The 21,095-nt window shown below is 35.7% G+C and overlaps 1 protein-coding gene across 2 annotated transcripts in view; it reads right to left on the bottom strand.

The window, feature by feature from the left end:
- Nucleotides 1-2,720: 2,720 nt before the first annotated feature.
- LOC150077567 (F-box only protein 30-like) overlaps nt 2,721-21,095 on the bottom strand; it is an 87,018-nt gene continuing 68,643 nt past the window's right edge. For both annotated transcript variants that reach the window (XM_090386128.1, XM_090386129.1), the window contains 3 exons: nt 16,203-16,347; nt 13,185-13,358; nt 2,721-2,966 (listed from right to left, as the gene is read on the bottom strand). In XM_090386128.1, the coding sequence (XP_090242254.1) occupies nt 2,736-2,966; nt 13,185-13,358; nt 16,203-16,347 (550 nt within the window). In that variant the 3' untranslated portion in view covers nt 2,721-2,735. The remainder of the gene's footprint in view (nt 2,967-13,184; nt 13,359-16,202; nt 16,348-21,095) is intronic.

Below are 21,095 nucleotides of genomic sequence, written 5' to 3'. Positions count from 1 at the left end.
CTCAATCAGATCACCGCGCAGGTGCCTAGTCTCCAGCCACTGTAATTTGCAGAATTTAAGCCTCTCTTGGTAAGAGGATCCCTTCATTCCCCTCACCAATCTTGTTGCCCTTCTCTGTACATGCTCAAGTAAATCTACATCCTTCCTAAAATGAGGCCTCCAGACCTGTACGCAGTACTCAAGGCGTAGCCTGACCATTGCCTTATACAGAGGGATAATCACCTCCTTTTCCCTGCTAGCAAAATTCCTATATATCATTGACAAAACCCCATGACCTGCCCTGGCAGCCTGTCTGCATTGCTCAGAAAACTTCATATCTGCCTGCACAATTACTCCCAGGTCTTTTTCATTTTCTACCACCTTAAGTGTAGTACCACACAGTTGGTACGTTTCTCTGGGGTTACTTCTACCCATATGCAGTACTTTGCATTTGTCAAGGTTAAACTTCAGTTGCCACTTCTTGGTCGATCTGCCCAAATTATCTAGATCCTGTTGCAGTAGCACACTGCCATTACTGTCATTAACAACCCTGCCAACCTTTGTATCATCTGCAAACTTCGACATTAAGCCTGATATACCTTCATCAATATCATTGATAAATATACAAAACAACAGTGGATCCAAAACCGAACCCTGTGGGACTTCACTAATAACATTAGTCCACGAAGAGCAGCACCCATTGATTACCACCCTCTGTCTTCTCCCACTTAACCATCCTTTTATCCATTGTAGCAACTTACCCTTAATACCATTCTGCTCCAATTTGTACAATAGTCTTCCATGCACAACAGTGTCAAAAGCTTTCCTGAAATCCAAATATATGATATCAAAATTATTTTTTGCATCCAGTTCCTTTGTAACCACATCATAATATCCTATCAAATTTGTCAGACAAGACTTTCCCTTAACAAACCCATGCTGTGTCTGAATTATTGCTGCAGCCTTGTCTAGATGATCCTGCAATGCATTGTAATCTGTTGTGTTTCCCCAAGGTTCAGTTCTTTCTCCCACTGTTTTCCTCTTGCATATTAATAATCTCCTTCCATTGACCGGAAATCCTATCCATAGTTTTGCTGATGATAGCACATTACATCTCACCATTTAGTTTGAGAAACATTGCTTTGCAAAAACAGCTTCAACTTCTCAAATATTTACTACCAATTCCTTAAATGCTGATCTACAGGTAATTCTCTGTGGGGACAAAGATAACAGTCAATTTCACTCCTTCTAAAACTCAGTCCTGTCTTATATCATGCAAAAGGGATTCTTCTGCTTCTACACTTATCTTCGACAGCACTCTTATTTCAAGGCAAGATTATATATCTATTGGGGATTACCCTGACTTCTAATCTCTCTTTGTATAAGCATATCACACATATTGCTTCCTCTGCATCTAAAAAACAGGGTTTTCTCCTTTGTTCTGTGTTATTTTTTCTTCCAAACAGCTGTTCACTCCGTACAAATCTCAAATTCACCCTACCACTGAATTTTGTTCCATCATCTGAGGATGGTGCCACCAAAACCTCTCGCAGGGTTCTAGACTTCATTCAGAGGAGGTTAATTAATGGCTCATCTCGAAACAGAGCCTCTCCACTTTGTCTTAGAAATCCTGTTTCATGCCTTTTTTATAGATACTACCATAAGCACTGTTCTTCTGAATTGACTTCTATAATTCCCACTCTCTCTTCCAAAGCAGTCAAGATGTGTGCTGCTATCAGTCAACATTCTTTTACTGTCCAACTTCAAACTCACAGAACCCACTTTTCTTCTTCCTCGTTTATTCATTCAACTGCCATTTTCTGGAACAACCTTTCTTATGTATTTCCTGAAAATTACAATCTAAAGAAATTCAAGTCTGATGTCAACAAGTATCTTCTTTTATCTTCTCAACCTTCAACCCATGCATGGTACTAAATACTACAGTTTCTAATATCTCTAGTGTTTGGGGTTTATATAAAAAAAAAAAAAAGGAACTTGTACACAAGCATTATCAAATGAGATATATAATGCAAAATATCTCATCAGGTTCCCTTTACCCATTGATCACTAAGATTTATGCTATAATAGAGTGTCTCTGTACTAATTATCATACAACCTTTGGTAGAATACAACAAAATCTCTTGACAACAGACACATTTGTATAATTTATGAATTTATTGAAATTCTGGTGTTATCCCCTTTAGATATCACCCCTGCTGTATACCAAAATTTATCTTCAAACCATTGCTCTGTATTATTCAAATTGCATTCTTGACTTTTAATTAACACTTCTTTATAAAAAGAAAATAGCTTGTTCATTTTTATTGGTTACTTTTCATGTTACAGTGTTATTTTTATTTTTCTGAAAGTAAATATTACTGTTAATATTTCCATACAGTATGGAAATACTCACTGGTATTACTCTTACATCAAAATATGAAAATCATCTTTTTTTTTTGAGAATTTTATCCTTTTTGTCTCAATATTAACATTATCATAATTTTTTAATGCATGAATAAATACTGCTCATATTAAAACGTACAAAAAGATTAAGTAAAATATTATTAAGATAATTATAAATATCTCAGATGTTACAGGGTAAATGAATGTCATAACGGAAATACCCTTTCCATCAGTTATCTTCTTCTTTCAAGTAAAAGAGACAACTTATCTCTAGCCTGTACACATTACAGGTTTCAGAGAATATTATATATGTTTTAAATATTTCAATTATAATGCACTATTGATTTTAACAATCAAAGTTTAGTAATAATATTTTCACATATTCCAGGCAAAGATTGTCCTATTCCATCCTTAAGTTTCTGATATAGCACATTATTACGCTTTGCACCCATTGGGAAAAAGAAAGGTTCAGTCTTAACGTTGCGGTGAAAATAAAAGCAAGACTGTAAGTGGTTTGACATGTTCTGACTATCTTCATAATACCAACGCTGAATAGGAGCAAAAGCTGTACTGAAAAACCAACGCTGAAAAACACAAAAACAAAAATTCTAAACAAATGAAATTAAAATTTAATCAAAATAATAACAAACAAAAAAAAAAGAAGCAGTTCATTGCAAAAAAGCTGAAGTTTAATTAAGGATAAAATCAAAAAGTAATGTGAGAGTGAAACTTATTTTTATTTTTTTAAATGCTCATACTGCTATACACCATATATTTTTGCTAAATAAGTTGCAGCAATTGTCAATATTCACTGGATAGTACTTAGGTTTTTACTTGCAAATTAACCAGTATTAAATTGCTGATAATTAGTATGTTAATAAGAAAACAATTCAAAACATCTAAAGGCTGTATTTTTCAACTTTTGCTTCTCGTGATCCCCCCCCCCTTCTTGAATACTGAAATCAGCAATCGTTCTTCCACAATCCCCTTGTGCATTTTGATTTGTTATGGTACTTACTTGAAGACCATCAAGCCCATTTTTCGTACTGGAGGATGACCTTCAAGATACTCAGAGTTGCAACCCACTAACTGAAAACCACACATCTAGGGATGGCAAGAATCTTAAAAGACAAATCTGAAACATTTTAGACCAATTACTGAAGATAACTAATATCCATATCAATGAACACAATTTTGTGAGCAATATTTTCTTAAAATGATGGATTCAGCTCTTTAAAAGGTAACTGTATGGTCAGATAACGCGATATTCAAATTAAATGGACATCAAACGGAATGGATATTTAAATCGTCACAACTGTGTTTACTGGGCTAGTGAAAACTCTCACCTCACCTTGCAGAAATGTGTTACCCTGCCAGAGATATATGTATGGATGGGAATTTCCTCTCATATGTGGGGGGGGGGGTGGCAGTTGTTGTTGTTAGGTTTGTTGGTGCATCAGCAACTGTGGCTATAATGCACTGATTTCTAACTAGTATATCTTTGTTGTTGAGGCTGATTCTGATAAAAATTTAAACAAGGTGATATTTATCAATCAATTTTAGGAAAATAAATACGTCATCCATATTTTGACGATCTTCTAGAACATTACGTAGTGTTAATTGATTGCAATTTTTGAAAAGTAAGGAGAAAGCAGTTTTTCGTTCTCTTATATATATTGGGCATTCAATAATGATATGCTTTACAGTGAGTGGACATGAACAGTTACTGCATTGTGGGGCATCTTCCTTTCTTAATAAATAACTGTGAGTGAGGTATGTGTGACCAATGCGCAGTCGCGCTAGTACAGTTTCTTCTTTTCTATTTTCCCTTAGACTGGATCGCCACTGTTTGGGTTCTTTCTTTATTTCAAAAAGTTTATTATTTATTTCTTTTTCCCATATATGTTTCCACTGTTCTTTAGAGGTCTGCTGTATAATGGATTTAAAGTCAACATAAGGTGTCCTGAAATTGGAAGAAATAGGATTTGAAGCATTTTTGGCGGCTAAATCTGCCTGTTCATTTCCTGGGATTCCAGAGTGACCAGGAATCCAACAAAAAATTATGCGGTGACCACGTGCATGAATTGCCATTAACTGAGTCCAGATTTGTTGTACCAGAGGATGACTGTTGGGGCGTTTACATTGCATACAATTCACGGCACTTAATGAATCGGTATATATTATGGATTGAGTATATGAGGCTTCTTTTATTTTCTCCAGGGCTAGTAAAATACCATACAACTCCGCAGTATAATTACTACATTCTGAGGGGAGCTGTTTGGCGATGATAGCATCTGGCAAGACTACAGCTGTACCAACTTTACTAGCAGTCTTGGATCCATCTGTATATAGCTGCACGTAACTGCTAAACTGAACTGAGTGGGCCAGATGTAATTGTCTGATGTTAATATCTGGAAGATTATTCTTTCCCCATTTCTGATAGCATTTTTCAATATCTATCGTGGGTATTTGCCATGGCTGGATTTGCATGCTAGTATCCTGCATTATGTTATTCATGTTGAGTCCCCAGCTAGTGTTTAGAGCTTGAAGCCTAATGCCAGATGGTTTGTTGAGACGTGATTTAGTACGATAGAGGTTTTCCCATTTTGGTCTGAAGAGATATTGCCATATCGGATGATGTGGAAAGCTGCTGATTTTTGCGGCATAATTTAGGAGAAGAATTTGTCGCCGAAGGTCTAGCGGCGGTTCATTGGCTTCCGTATATAGACTTAATATGGGAGATGTACGAAAGGCACCCAGTGCTATTCGAAGTGCACTATGATGAATGGGATCAAGCCATTTCAGTACACTTGGCCTGGCTGAGGCGTATGCAGGAGATGCATAGTCTAAGCGGGATCTAATTAATGAGCGGTATAAATGTAGCAACATGTACCGATCTGCACCCCATGACATAGAGGAGATTACTCTGAGAATATTTAGTTTCTTAAGACAGCTGGTACGAATATATTTTATATGTTCAAGGAAGTTTAGTTTTTTATCAAGTATTATACCAAGAAAACGAGTGCTTGGTTGAAATGTAATACAATGGGAGTCTAACTGGAGGTTTGGATCAGGATGCAATGTACGTTTACGACAGAAGTGTACTGCAGTTGTTTTCGGCCCAAGAGACTATTCTATTAATGGTGACTTGTAGTTGTCTCTCAATGAGTCGCATATTTTGAGAATGACATGAGATGGCAAGGTCATCAGCATACAGGTATGCATCAACTGTGTTAGGTATACTATTAGTTATAGAATCGATCCTGATGGCAAAAAGTGTTGCACTCAGCACTGAGCCCTGGGGAACTCCCTCTTCTTGAACATATATGCCAGAAAGTGACGAGTGGTAGAGGACTTGGAAGGATCTGTTAGATAGGAAGTTCTGAATGAATCTCGGGAGATGACCCCGAAGACCAGATTTATGTAAGTCCCGAAGAATCCCATAACGCCAAGTTGTATCAAATGCTTTCTCGATGTCAATGCATATCATAACAAAGTGCTCATTTCTTAGAAAGGCGTTCCGAATATTTGCTTCTGCTTTGATAATGAGATCGAGCGTCGATCTACTTCTCCGAAAACCATACTGGCTTGGACTCAGAATGTTTTGAGTCTCCAAATACCACGTTAGTCGGGTGTTAAGTATTTTTTCCATTGTTTTTCCCAGGCAACTTGTTAAGGAGATAGGTCGATAGTTTGTTGGATCTGTGTGGTCTTTTCCTGGTTTCGGGAAGGCTAGCACATAAGAATGGCACCAGCTGGTGGGGTAATATTCCTCTAAGAAAATTCTATTATAGAGTAGTAAGAGAGCACTTAATGATCTTTCACTTAAATGGGAAATCATTGAGTAATAAATTCCATCAGGACCTGGAGCACTATTTTTTACTTTTGTGAGCGCATTAAGCAATTCAGTCATGGTCAATGGCAGATTGTATGAATGTTGGAGAGCGGTATTAAAATTCAGTTTATACTTTTCAGTATCACGTTTTAGGATCTGAAAGGCTGGTTCATAAGCGGAAACGGCTGAGAGTGATTCAAAAGACGAGCCAAATGCATTAGCAAGTTCTTCGGGTTCAGAAATTTCCTTTCCTTTCAGAAATAGAATTGGGGAAGTGACAAGTGGGTATTTGCCATTGATACGTTTGATTTTTTTCCAGACTGTAGCAGTATCTGTGAATCTGTTTATTGTGGCAGCATAGCGTGCCCATGCTTCTTTTTTACTTATCCGTCTTATATAACGAGCCTTAGCCCTTGCTCTTTTAAACTGTAGGAGGCTGGCTGTGGTTGGATGTTTTCTAAACTGATTCCAGGATTTATTTCTTTCTCTTTTAGCAATGCTACATGCTTCGTTCCACCACATTTTTGGATGGAGTCGGATTTTAAATGATGATTTCGGGATAGCGGATTCAGCTGCTGTCATTATTTGTTCTGTGATATAGCTTACTGCAGAATCGATCTTGTCAGTAGTAATGATAGTGGAATCTAAATGAGCTATTTCTTGATATTTAGCCCAGTTGGCCTTGTCAAATTTCCAAATTGTTCTAATTCTGTTGATCGGAGGAGAACTTGTACAGAAATTACAGATGATCGGAAAGTGATCACTACCAAGAGGGTTGTCAGTAACTGTCCAGTCTATGAGAGGAAATATTGTTGGAGAACATACTGTTAGGTCAATGGCAGAGCTTGAGCCAGATGGTACATGAACATATGTGTGATCACCTGTGTTTAAAATAGTTAGATTGTGTTTATCCAAGAATTTCTCAATTATTTTCCCTCTGCAGTCAAGTTGTTGAGAACCCCATAGAGGGTTATGGCCATTCCAGTCACCCAGAATACAGAAAGGAGCGGGTATTTGTCCTACTAGGTCATCTAAATCAGCAAGGGTGAAAGCGTGGTTTGGTGACAGATACAATGAGACTAATGTTATCGTTATGCCAATGGTGATACGGGCTGCAACTGCCTCCAACGGTGTTTGCAAGGGAACAGGTCTGGAGGGAATTGAAGAGTTTACTAACAGTGCTACTCCTCCGTGTGCTGCATTAGAGCAGTTTCTATCTTTTCTATACATGGTGAAGCGTTTAACTGTTATAGATACTGCATTCGTCAGGTTTGTTTCTTGTATGCATGCTGCGACGGGCTTATATTCACTTAGCAGATCGTAGAGGTCATCTAAATTAGCACGAAATCCGTGACAATTCCATTGAATCACTGTCTGCATTGTTTGGTTTTAAAAGGAGGGTTTGGTTTCTTACGGCGGATTTTTTTGTTTGCGCTTGTCTACTTTTGCCTTTTCTTTTTTTGGGAAGACTGGCCTACCGGTGTCAATGTCATCCTCTGGATGAATCTCAAGAATTGAGTCATCTTCATCTATCTTTTCATCAATATCCATGGTATCGGATATAAATTTAGTAGTGTTAGCAGGGGTCTTGGCTTGTTCATTTGGTTTCTCATTAGGCTTCTTATCCGGAGGTATTGTTACAGGAGTATTTGCTTCTCGAGTAGCATATTTAGGAATAGGTTTTTCCTTTGATGAGGAGAGGAGCGATTTAGCCCAACCAGATATTGAGATATTTGGAGGGACTGAGCAATCTGTCTGAGTTTCTACTGAGCATAGCCGTTGGGTAACTGAAGCGTATGTAGGTGACTTAGCAGGTACTGCAAAATGTTTTTTAGCTTCTTGATAGGATACTTTCTGCTCAATCTTATATTTTTGAATATTCTTTTCTCTTTTCCATTGAGGGCATTCCTTAGAGAAGGCAGAGTGGTTACCATGGCAGTTAGGACAAATTTGCACTTCAGTGTTACAGTTTGTGTGTGTATGCTCTTTTGATCCGCAATTAGCACAAGTGGCTACGCTTCTGCAGACAGCTTGGGAATGACCAAATTTTTGGCACTTAAAGCACCGGACCGGATTTGGAATGTATGGTCTTACTTGGCATCTAAGATAACCAGCTTTAATATAAGTAGGTAGATTTGGTGTTTCGAATGTTAGAATCACCGTCCGTGTGGGAGCAGGTTCTCCATCTCTTTTAATAACAATTCTTTTGGCTTGTACCACGTTTTGATCTCTTAGTTCATGCACAAGTTCATCCTCTGATACGTTTAATAGATCCCACTCTGATATTACCCCTTTAGAGGAGTTTAAGGTGGCATGTGGGGTAACCTTCGTGGGAATTCCACCGAAAGTAGATATTTTCAATAGCCTCTCAGCATGTCTATGTTCTGTCATTTCGATCAATAAATCTCCGGATCTTAATCGCCGAACCATTTTTGGAGGGCCAGCCACATTTTCGAGACATTTCTGTATCAAAAATGGGGACAGCTTACTCAATGGTTGGTCGGTGGAGGAGTGTAGTATTAGAAAGAGTGGTGTGGTCTTATCCATTCCTTCTTTTTTTTGTCTCTTAGCATGGGATACATTTGTGTCGTCATGATCTGGATTATGTTTGTCCAGTTCTGAATCATAAGATCCACACGAGGATTGTTTATTTTTGTCCATCGTTGCTCCTTTTAGCCCTGGGAGAGTGGATTTCTTCTCCCAGACTTCCAGCCCCGCCACGTGGAGGCAGGAGCGGTGCCACCTAGTGGCCAAGCGGTTGGAGAGGTTAGTTTGTTAGTGCGAAAATTAATAAATATACTAGGAAAAGAAAGGTAATTTTCCTTTCTGGGTTCTTACTTAGGATCTGTTAAGTACAGAACCACTTATAAAGAAATAAGGATGAGGAAAGCACTGGAAAGAAAATATAACGAAATCACTTAGAAAGAGCACTATATATCACTTAGGAAAATCGCTTGGACACTATCGCTTGGCACTCGGGGCTGGGGGTGGCAGAGATCCAGAAGTTTGGAAGGAGCATTTTAATTCCTTACTTAATAGAGAACAGGCACGCTCAGAAGAAACTGTAAAAGAGAAAGAAGCAGATAATGTTGAAGGTATCTTGGGCCCAACAATAGAAGAGGAATGGGATGTAGTTCAAAGGTCTAAAAATAACAAAGCACCCTGAGAAGATAATATCCCAGCAGATCTCATAAAGGCAGGTGGCGAGAAACTGATTCAAAAATTACATCAACTTATACTGGACATATGGGAAAAAGAAGAATTGCCAAATGACTGGAAGACAGACAGCAGTAATCATCTCAATCCACAAGAGAGAGAAACTAATTTGTGGGAATTACAGAGGAGTTATCCTACTTAGTGCAACATATAAGATTTTATCCTTCATTCTGACTAGAAAAATATCAAGACTAGCAGAAGGAATAGTTAGTAAATATCAAAGTGGGTTCTGTGCAGGTCAACTGTTGACCATATTTCCACCAGACAGATCTTGGAGAAGTGCTACGAATATAACGTAGATCTGCACCATCTCTTTATTGATTTCAGCATGACATGATAGTGTGAATAAAGTGAATAATATTGAAAATGAGGGGAAGCCTGGACATACGAAAAAAGCTTGTAAACGTTGACGAAGATCATGCTGGAAGAAAGTTGTTGTTATTTTCATTTTTAGGAGCATTAGCAACTAAGGCCATATTGCTCCGGGATATGCGGTGGTCATTCCCTGACCTTTCCGCATCGTCCGTATTTGGTGGTGACGGGTTCGAACCCCGGTCTAATCAAGAAGCGTGTGCTACGCACTGCTGCTCCTTCCCACCTGGCTACGGAGGCGCCCTGGAAAAAAGTAAGTGCAAGGTTAATGTGCAAAATAATTTCTCTGAGTCCTTCAAAGTGAGGAGAGGGCTGATACAAGGAGACCCTTTGTTACCAGTCCTTTTTAACTTGGTATTGGAGAGGGTTATAAGGAAAGTATTGGCTGCCACCACCTCCAATGGGCTCATATATATAACAGACTCTACCAGCACTTAGCCTATGCAGATGTAGTGATGACTGCAAGAAACCAACATATTCTGAGGACAGCTTTTTAAGAGTTGGAGAAAGACGTAGAAAGGGTTGGTTTGAAAGTAAATGAAAATAAAACAAAGTTTATGATTACAGGTGGGAGGGAGAGACAAAGTACCCAACAGATCTGGCAAATAGCGAAGCATAGTTTCAATAGAACAGAATCCTTCAAATATCTGGAAGCTATGATTCAACATGATAGTAGTAACACCCCAGAAATTCAGGCTTGTCTTCATGCTGGTAATATATGCTATTTTTCCCTGCAGAAACACTTTCAATCAAAAGTGCTCTCTAGAAGAAAGAAATTACTGTTATACAAAACGGTGGTACAACCTGTCATGACTTATGTTAGTGAAACATGGCTGCTTAAAAAGAAGCACAAAAAATCTTTAAATGTGTGGGAAAGGAAGATATTAAGGTAAATCTTTGGCCCCGTAAAAGTCAGGGAAGACAGGAAAATAAGGACAAACCAAGAGCTGAAGGAACTGTATAGAGAACTGGATATGATAAAGTGCTTAAGACTTAGATGGGCAGACCAAGTGATACGAATGGAGGAAAACAGATGGCCAAGGAAAGCAATGGAAGGGCAACCAGGCGTGGAGCTGGGTGAATGACATGGAGAACGACCTACAACAACTTAGGGTGGAACAATGGCCAGGGAAAGAGACAGCTAGAGGAAAACCACTGAGAAGGTCAAGATTCTACAATGACCTAATGCTGTCAAGTAAGTAAGTACAGATTCAATGGCACTGCAACTAAGGGAAATTATCTTGAAATGTTAAGGAATTATGCAGTACCAATGTGAAAAGCATGTTTTCAAATATGATAGTGTTTCTTAAATATGACGGCATACTGCCACATTTTCATACTGCAGTCCATGACTATCTGTACAGGTAATTTCATGATCAATGCATAGGTCGCGGGGGGGGGGGGGGTGTCTGAATACTTCAAGGTCTCCAGAACTCAGTCTCTTATATACATATATATTTTTTTTCTTTTGCATGGGGATACTCGAAAGACCTTTTGAAGGAGTATTGAATAAAAAGATGTCATTTATGCATACGTTATGTCGGAGGACATATTGAACGTCGTGTATGTTCTCCCCCACTCCACCCAATAGCTCCCAAACATGTAATTCAGCTATTAAATAAAAAAAAGTATTTAAATTTATTATCAAATTCACAAATGGACTGTTAAAACGTGTATACTTAATTTGAAATCACCCTTTATTACTACATTATTATTAGATTATTACATTGTTATTATAGTAACTTCTCAAACTGTCACCAGATTTTCTATCAAGTGTGTTAAATTAACTTGTAACATTTTTAATAAACGAGCTTAATCATTACAGGAGCTAGATTAGTGTCACCTGTTGTATTTCATATATATATATATATATATATATATATATATATATTTTTTTTTTTTTTTTCCCATTAACTCAAGAATGGTTTCTACTTTTCAGTTGTTTACTATGAGCAAAGATCAATACTCTGTTCTGTACATTATTAATAAATCTAATATAGTATTATTGCATATTTACTTTTATTTCATTTCTGGAAAAAACATTGGTGCTATGCAAAACCTAATTTCATATTCAGGATCAGTACAGTCAGTCCTCGTATAACACGTGTTTACACTACGTGAATTCAATCATACACGATTTATAAATAGGGGAACAATATCGTACATAACACAAACCGAATTCGCTTATGCACGATTCACCTTTGTGTTTACAAGAAATGGCAGTCGGACCGGAATCACCCCAACTGAACGCAACACGATAGGAATGAAGAGAAGATTCTGAAAATGTATTTATGTTTTTTATATCAGTGAAGGGGAAATGCATTTTGCCATAATAACGTAAAATTCCAGCTATTGGTATTATCGCAAATGCAATTAGATCGAGTTTACTACCAGTTTATAACAGATTCCACTAGCAGGAATGCAACTGGAAATTGTTTTTATTGTTTTATGGTAGTAACCCACAGAAATGTGAGCTAGTGAGGTAGAGTTGTCTTTGCCTTTACGGTGTTGCTTATTCAGTTGCTACATGCGCACAGCTTTGTTTATGTGTATCAGGTGTGCTTCCTCATTTTGTAATTGTGCTTTATTCCCTAAAAATGAGTAAAATACTTAAGGTGTGAAAAGGAAGCATCCTGGTGAAGACACTATACCTTCAGAGAGAAAAAGAAAAGCAATATTGATAAACAGAGGCGGACTGGTCAAAAATTCTTACCCGGGAAAATTTGTAGTGGCCTCATACTCCAGTTTATGGCCAAAATCACACCGGCCTCCGGCCCACCGTGGTTTCCCCCATAAGGCTTATGGCCAGTCCGCTTCTGTCGATAGAGAAAAAATATGAAATTGTGAAATGCTTTGAGCGAAATGAAAGACCATGTGATATTGCACGTGCTACAGGCCTAAATGAGGCAATGCCGAGAATTACAAAGAATGCAGCGAAAATAAAAACAACTTTTATAGCAGGAACAACTCAAAGTGTAATTAAAATCCATTAGATTAAGACACAAAGAATTGGAAGAGATGGAACGGCTGTCATCTGTTTGGATAGAAAATCAAACAAAAAACAAGTTTGCTTACGACAGAAGCAAAAGCATTAGCAATATTTTATTAATAGTCGTAATAAAATACGTTTGGTAATGTTTTGATTACAGATGTGTGTTCAATCTTGGGTGGTTGGCGCCTGACCCTATTTTTCCCATAGGGCCTGTTGTTTATATTGCACAATTTTGCATTGCACGAGGGTTTCTAGGTATAACTATCGTGCTATACGAGGACTGACTGTACACCCAAATTTATAAAGAAACACACTTTTAACAAACTGGTAAACAGATCTTTTTTAAAAATTTGTTACATAGTGTTATTACATTAGTTATTTACATACCTTGTAAGCCACTCTCCATACATGCTTGCCTAACTCCTCCTTACATTCCCACTGCAAAACAACAATTCCTCTCTCTTCTAGCAAAGAACGGCAAACTTCCCTCAACAAGCGAGATGTTAGAGATAGGTTGCAAAGGCTAAAACTATCCAGGAATCGAGCAATGTGTTGTAATATCTTTAAAAAGTTATTATTGCTAATATCAGTACTCCATAACAGCTGGAATTCAATACCATATTTATTTGAAATCTACAATAACTTTGTTTGAAAAATAAAATTATGGGAGTAATCATGACCACACTCTACCTATATACAGTAAACACTCTAAAATCCAGCACCCTTGTGTGGGGAGGGGGAGAAAGCAAGAGAGAGAGAGAGAGAGAGAGAGAGAGAGAGAGATACACCATTCTGGATTTTAGAGAGGTATACCTAATGGTTGAAAAGTTTTGGAAATCAACATTTCAATAAATATTAAAGACTAACAACTGAATTTATTCACATTTATAAACATTTATATTGACTAAAAGATAGTACTAGTGATTAAAATGTAAATAACACTTCAATTTGCTACTTATGAACAAATGATAATAAATGTTGCCAGAATATCTTTTTTTTTTTTTTTTTTTTCCCCTGAGGAACACATCCATATTCTGGGTTTCCATTTTCCTAAGGGGGAAAAGTACTTTCACAAAGGACAACAAAAAAATTTACTATTCACCCTGAGAAATAATTATAATAATGAGATTGTGACATTTTGCTTTTAATAATGTACTAGGGAGAAATTCAACTGAATTTCTCCATAGAAAATAAACAGAAAGAGCGAGCTGGCTTTAAGACAGGATTCTCAACTATGGATCACCTTCACGCAATATCACAGCTGATGGAGAAAGCAAATGAATATAAAATGCCATTATGCCTAGCATTTGTGGATTATGAAACACATCTGACTCCACAAAGCATAAGACAATGTTTCTGGTACTGGAAAGACAGCATAGACATCCCATACATTAGAATTTTGAAGAAAATATATGAGAACACTATCTCCTTTATTAGACTAGACAAAGACTAACAAATTTAAAATTGAGAAAGGAATTCGACAAGGGGAGACAATATCTCCAAAGTTGTTTACTGCTGCGCTTGAAGAAGCTTTCAGAAGATTGGACTGGTCACAGTTGTTGTTGTTATTTGGTTTTTAGGAGCATTATTAGCAACTAAGGCCATATTTCTCTGGGGATATGCGGTGGTCATTCCTGACCGTTCCGCATCCTCCGTATTTGGTGGTCACGGGCTCGAACCCCGGTCTAATCAAGAAGCATGTGCTACGCACTGCTGCTTCTGCCCACCTGGCTACGGAGGCGCCGACTGACTGGTCACAGAAAGGGGTCAACGTGAATGGAGAGTACCTAAACCATTTATGATTTGCAGATGACAGTATGATCGTAAACCATGATCACAAAGAATTAGAGGAAAATATTAATCAATTATATACAGTTAGTAAGGATTTTGGACTAAAGATGAGCAAGTATGCCACAGAAAGAGATATAATCATTGAAAAGGCGGATTCATATATTTATCTTGGACAAGTCATTATCTGTAATAATGATAAATGGCTGAAAATCAAGAGAAGAATAAATCTTGGATGGATAGTATTCAGGAAATATAGTCACATACTCAGCAATATCCCAATTTGTTTGAAGCAACATCTCAATTTGTCTGAAACGTATGGATGGCCATTGCACAAAATAGAGGGAACTGAAAAGTTGCTGGGAGGCCTTCACCCTGCAATGGATTGAAAATGGCCAATGATGATACATATAATGTTGCTAAAAATTAGCCATGTTACATGTATATGTAAAGTGTGTGTGTGTTGTCTTCATCACATCTGCCTACATATAATAATTAACTTCTAAATGGATGGGTTTTAATGAAATTTTATACCTCTCTCTTTTAGAATTATTTGTTAAGCCACTTCCCAAATTTAAATCAGGCAAACTGAATAACAGAAATATGGCAATTATTATTATTATTATTTTTTTTTTTTGTTTTTTCATATGTATCACATAGGCTCTCCATATATCATATACATTTTAGCTGAAGCACTGGATATTGTTGCATGAATGTAATGAATAATTTAATGTAATGAAATAGTTTAATTAACTTGGTTTAACTGGCTTCCTACACTTCACTGCCTATATATTCTGTTGTTTATTTCCATGTCTAATCTTCCATCTTCCTGTTCCTAGATACGTAAATTCGGTTAGTCTGCAATCTAAATTTTACTTGTTTATCCCAACTTTTATAACTGGTTTTTGTCTAACTAATTTCAATACCAAATTCTCTACAATCTGGCTTACACCTGATAAATATATTAATTTATTTAACATATTTAACAATATGCTTCTATCAGTAAGCCACTTATATTAATGGTTAGCAAACAATACAGATTCCACTTTCCTTATGGTTTAATGAAGTAAAAATCAGTTTGAGAATCCTCTTGTACAATTGCTTTTTCAGTTTAAGAATTCACATATTCTTTACGCAAATCCTTAAACTAATATCCTGTGCAGATAATGCTATCTTATGTGAACAAGACAGGATTATCTGCACATTTCTATAGAAGAGGAAAATTCAACGAGCATAAACATATTGGCAGCACTCTGCAGCACATAAATGCAGAATGCCACCAATATTGCATTTAGTGTTCAGCATTTATCAAAAATTGCTTCTTTTATTAATCAAATAAAGTATAAAAACAAAAGCTCATATTGGTTGAAGGGTGTGTTATGTGCTTCTGCTGACTGATCTGAAAAAAGGAATTGTCAATTTAGCCGCATGAAAACTTTTTAACATTATTTATAACCACATGCTTTGCATTAGAATAGGAAAATCTCAGCTTATGAATAACAAAGTTGGCTGTACTTTTATTTTACCACATTTTCTTATTTAAAGTGGTGGGGGGGAGGGTTGCCCTGTTAAAATGAAAGTAAATAATATAAAAATTCAGTGCTAGGAAAAATTTACCTCAAATGGCAGATCATTAATGTTTACGCTGCTTCTTGAACTTTCAAGACATGGATCTTTTGCAGTAAGAGTGCTCTCTTTTACAGTTGTCTCCTGTCTCCCTAAGAGTGAGGAGAAAGATGAATTCTCCAGCCCAGCTGAAGGTCTGAAAGAAATAAGAAACAAAACTTTCAAACTTCAGCTCATAATAACATTTAATTTTTCCATTAAAAACACAAATCTGAAGACTGTACATATTTGTGCACATTAATAAAACCAACTATTTTATTTTGACTAAGCAAATCAGAAAACTCAAATTAGCCAATAACAGAGAGAGAGAGAGAGAGAGAGAGAGAGAGAGAGAGAGAGAGAGAGAGAGAGAGAGAGAGAGAGAGAGAGAGAGAGAGAGAGAGAGAGACTTAATTCCATTTTGGATAATACACTAAATCTTGATAACTGTTCTAATCCAGTACAAAGTTCTCCAATATATAAAACTAGAGCCACTGAACTATGGATAAAACGGCATAAAATTAAATAAACTCAACATTTGTAGACCTACTGACAACATTGGTATATATCATTGAACAGCATTACATGTATTAAACATGGTTAATTGTGAATGGAAGACTGACCCTTAATGTGACAGTTAAGAAATTTCAAAAAATTAATGGAATCCTTTTAACCTAAAGGAGTTGGATTGAAGAATGATAAACACTAACTCAAAAGGTATTTCATTCACTTGGCCAACAAAATTCAAGGTGAATAGTAACAAAAGTAATTTTCTTATATTGCAATGTTTCTCAAAATTTTTCCTCCTTTTGAACTTTTAATATGATGACACCTCTGACTTAAAAATTGCTTTCCCTATATATTTTGCTAATTTAGAATTGGCTATGTATTAATGATGCATTTGCACTTAACTTATGCATAATTGCTTTCCCATAAACTAAAAGGACTACTAGGCCAATAAAAATATCTATTCCAGAAGCATTATTCTTTTTAACTCTAATTCTGTAGAAATTTTAAATCAATAAAATGTAATAAAACAAGTGATTAACATACCTTAAGGGAATAATAAATTAAAATAATTTAACTGTTGAAATTCACTGGTTACAGTAGTAACCAAAGAATAATGGAACAGCATGGGAACTAGACAGTAGCAATGTCCAATGAAAAGGATAGTTTAATTTTAGAAATGGCAACTCTCAGTTCTTTTATTCAATAAAACAAGCCCATCCTTTCCACTAAAAATTGTTATTATTTCATTATTCACACTAAAAGTTGAATAATACAATTACTACTGTATTCACCTTTTGCTGCGATGAATTCAAGGTAAAGCAGAAAACCTGGCTTGTATAAATTGTTTAAAAAGAAATTAACACTTATACTTCCTCTTGGTTTTTTTTTTTTTTTTTTTTTTTCATTTTATTGATTTGTCCTTCCATTGCAGCAGTATGCCTGCCTGAGTCATGCAGAATCATGCATAAATATTAACATAAAACTGAACATATGTTTTACATGTGAATGAAATAAATAAATAAACTAAAGAAAATAAATAAATAAAAAAATATATAGTTTAAAAACACAATGATAATAAAAGAAGAAAGCCAATTTAAGACTAACCTATTGATAAAACAGGTCCTCTGAAAGAGGCCAGCAGGTAATATTTAATTCTGGTAACCCAATGGTTGTGGATAAGTTGATTCTTTTTGTACATTTTTAATAGTGCCTTTAGTCTCATATATACTGCATTTTTTAACCCCTTATACTGTTTTTTGTTTCATGAAAGATGAGAGGGTAGGCAATAATGTTGATTTTACTTCATTGTGTACAAAACACTGCTTTTCATCACAATGGCATGTTTTTCACTATCTAAAGGCTTCTCAAAGTTCACCACTCAACAATGTGAGAATTATCATTGAAAATAAAAGAAATTCCAGTAGAGTTAGTGACCACAAACAGTAAACTGGTCAAGTTGTGGTTTATGTATGATATTAGCCTGAATACTACACACTGGTCCCTCGTGACTTTCTCCTTTCCTAATGAATTTAGGAAGGATTAATCTGCAAGTGATATTTGCAGTCTATAAAGATATCACAAAAGTATCCTACATTACCCCAAAAAAAAGGCCAGAACATAATTGTAACAGGTAGTGTCATCGTGGCAGTAAAACTGATGCTTCAATGGGAGAGGGTAAAAAAAAAAAAAAAAGCCATGGCTCACAACATTTTAAAATTCTATGAAAATGGCAGGGGAACTGACAAGTGACATTCAGGTGATAATACGAGTGAAAGGCTGGCTGTTCACAAGAAGAATAAAAATCAGTTGCAAAAAAAATGGGCAGAAGTGATGTAATGTAATTGTTTCTGTATTTCAACTATGCCAAATTTTTATACAGTGACTGTCACAAGAACCTTGGGAAAAAAAAAATGGATATGAATGATTTCATATTTATAATATTTAATACATATACAGGCAAAATTAATAGAAACTGATTTTTTTTCATTGACATTCGTTAATTTCAAAGTGTTTTTTTGTAAAATATTGCTTAATTTGTTGCACTGGAGTAATGCTGAAGTTTCAAGCAATTAATGCCTACAAAAACTTAAATTTGGCAGAGATTAATTGGCATGTTTCTATTTTATGTTACCAACATTTTTCTGAAAATTTAATACAATCAATAAAACTTTCAATTTCATTAAAACAAATGCATGTTTTTAGTGCCAAAAAACAAATATTTTTGAAATTTTCAATTATTAAAAAAATTGAGAACTGATATTAATACACTTTGCAATCTATTGATAAAAAGTCAAGAATTAGTAAACTAAAGCACAGTTCAAAAACCAAATGCTTTTTCAAATATTAAAGTCAAATCAAATCTGAGGCCTCCCAGGGAACCAATATCACTTGTGTTACAAAAATGTGGGGGGGGTGACTTACTACTGCAGAGTTGAGAGAGAGAATAGTAATATAAGGAATACAATTATATGTATTACTGTATAATCTATATAAGTGCATTTGATCTATATGTACCACAAATCTTTTGTCAGTAGTTTTAATACTATTTTAAAATATTAATTTATGAAGTAAAAAAATAGTTAACATAAACTGACAGTTATATAATTGTATAGCTAGAGCTTAAAGTAAAGTAAAAAAGCTTAAAGTAAAGTTAACAACTGTAAATTTACTCATTAAAATTTTTTAGCAAAGGCTTATTTACCAGTACTCATCTTGAAGGCAAGTAGTGGTAAATAAGCCTTTGCTAAAAAATTTTATTGCATAAACTGATAAATAAAATCTCATTGTATACTTGATGTAGAATTAAATAAGTTAAATGAGTTACACATAAATAATATAAATAAATTACATTAAAACTCATAAGTATCAATGACACTAATTGTAACACTCAAACACAAAGACCATAATTAGCCATAAGCAATTTTAGAAGCATCTGCACATGAATGCACACACACCCCCTATTATTTCACCACGTCTGTCCGTCCATCTGTCTACATGTAACAGCTTTAAAGTGGACGGATTTTCACAAGACCACTAAAAAAATTTAAATAATTCCAAATTACTTTCATTAAAATATCAGACAAATAGAAATTTGCCATTTATTATTCCTTTTTACTATATAATTTGTATTTAAAAAAGAAATTCATAGATTAAATGCAGTTTTAATGCAATTTTTTTAGCTTTGGGCAGCACATGCATGCAACACTCATGAACATGGTATCACTTTGGATTGGGGAGGGAGGTGAGAAAAGAGAATTTAAAAAGTATATGGGAGAAAAGTAATAAATATTATACAGCTATAATTAAAATGAACAGTTAAGTTTGGAAAATGTAAAACTACAGTTTTATTAAGTATTCTATAAAGTTATAATCTTAATAATTAATTGATAAGGAGATAATTTTCTTAAATTAAATTTTCAATTAATTTAATAAAAAAATCAAATGCACCTGAAATGTAACACACTGCATACATTAACTTGTTTCGATTTCCATTTATCCAAGATTAAGTCACCATTAACCTTGTTAAACTGTCTGGTTGCTCAAGTAAAGATATGATAACAGAGATTAACACAGATAGATTGTTAGTAAACTAAAAGTGAGGACTAAATTGAGGATTTTCTCTTGTCATTCTAGCTATATGATATGAGAGACTTCTTGGATTCAGAAGAGGTCCCCTATGGACTGAATATATCCCCAAACCACAAAGGGGAATCAAAGGGTGCATGAGTAATTACAGATCAGTAAGCTTGACTTCTGTTGCAGGGGAAAATAATGGAGCCATTAATCCCAGATTAATGTATAAACTGTGTAGTACCACACTCGGAGTAGTGGAGAATGAAAAAGACCTGGAGGATAATTGTGAAGTCAGATATATATATATATATATATATTTTTTTTTTTTTTTTTTTGTTAGTTGTTGGCGTATCGGCTTCTGTGGCCATAATGCACCTTCCAAGATTTTTGCACTACTCTGATCCAAGCCTGAGGCGGAATTCGAACCCGCGACCTTTGGGTTGCCAGGCAGGCACTTTATCCACCTGGCTAGCCCGGTCGGCAAGTCAGATATGAAGTTCTCTGAGCAGTGAAAACAGGCTGTCAAGACAGCAGTTCATGATATATACAAGAATTTTGCCAGCAGAAAGTGATTATCCCATTGTATAAGGCAATGGTCAGGTGGCATCTTGAGTACTGCATACAGGTCTAGAGCCTCAGTTTAGGAAGGATGTGGATCTGTTAGAAATGGGTGTAGAGAAGAGCAACGAGATTACTGAGAAGAACAAAAAGGTGCTCTCACCAGGAAGGGCTTCAGTTCTGAAACTACAGTGCCTGGTGACTCAATGCTAATGGAATCCTGAATTGAAAATGTGACATTAAAAAGAGTTTTGATTTTCTTAG

Source organism: Mastigoproctus giganteus, chromosome 12, assembly GCF_048544385.1.
Source record: "Mastigoproctus giganteus isolate SK-2022 chromosome 12, ASM4854438v1, whole genome shotgun sequence".
Lineage (NCBI taxonomy): Eukaryota > Metazoa > Arthropoda > Arachnida > Uropygi > Thelyphonidae > Mastigoproctus > Mastigoproctus giganteus.
This window is presented reverse-complemented; position numbering and strand designations above follow the sequence as displayed.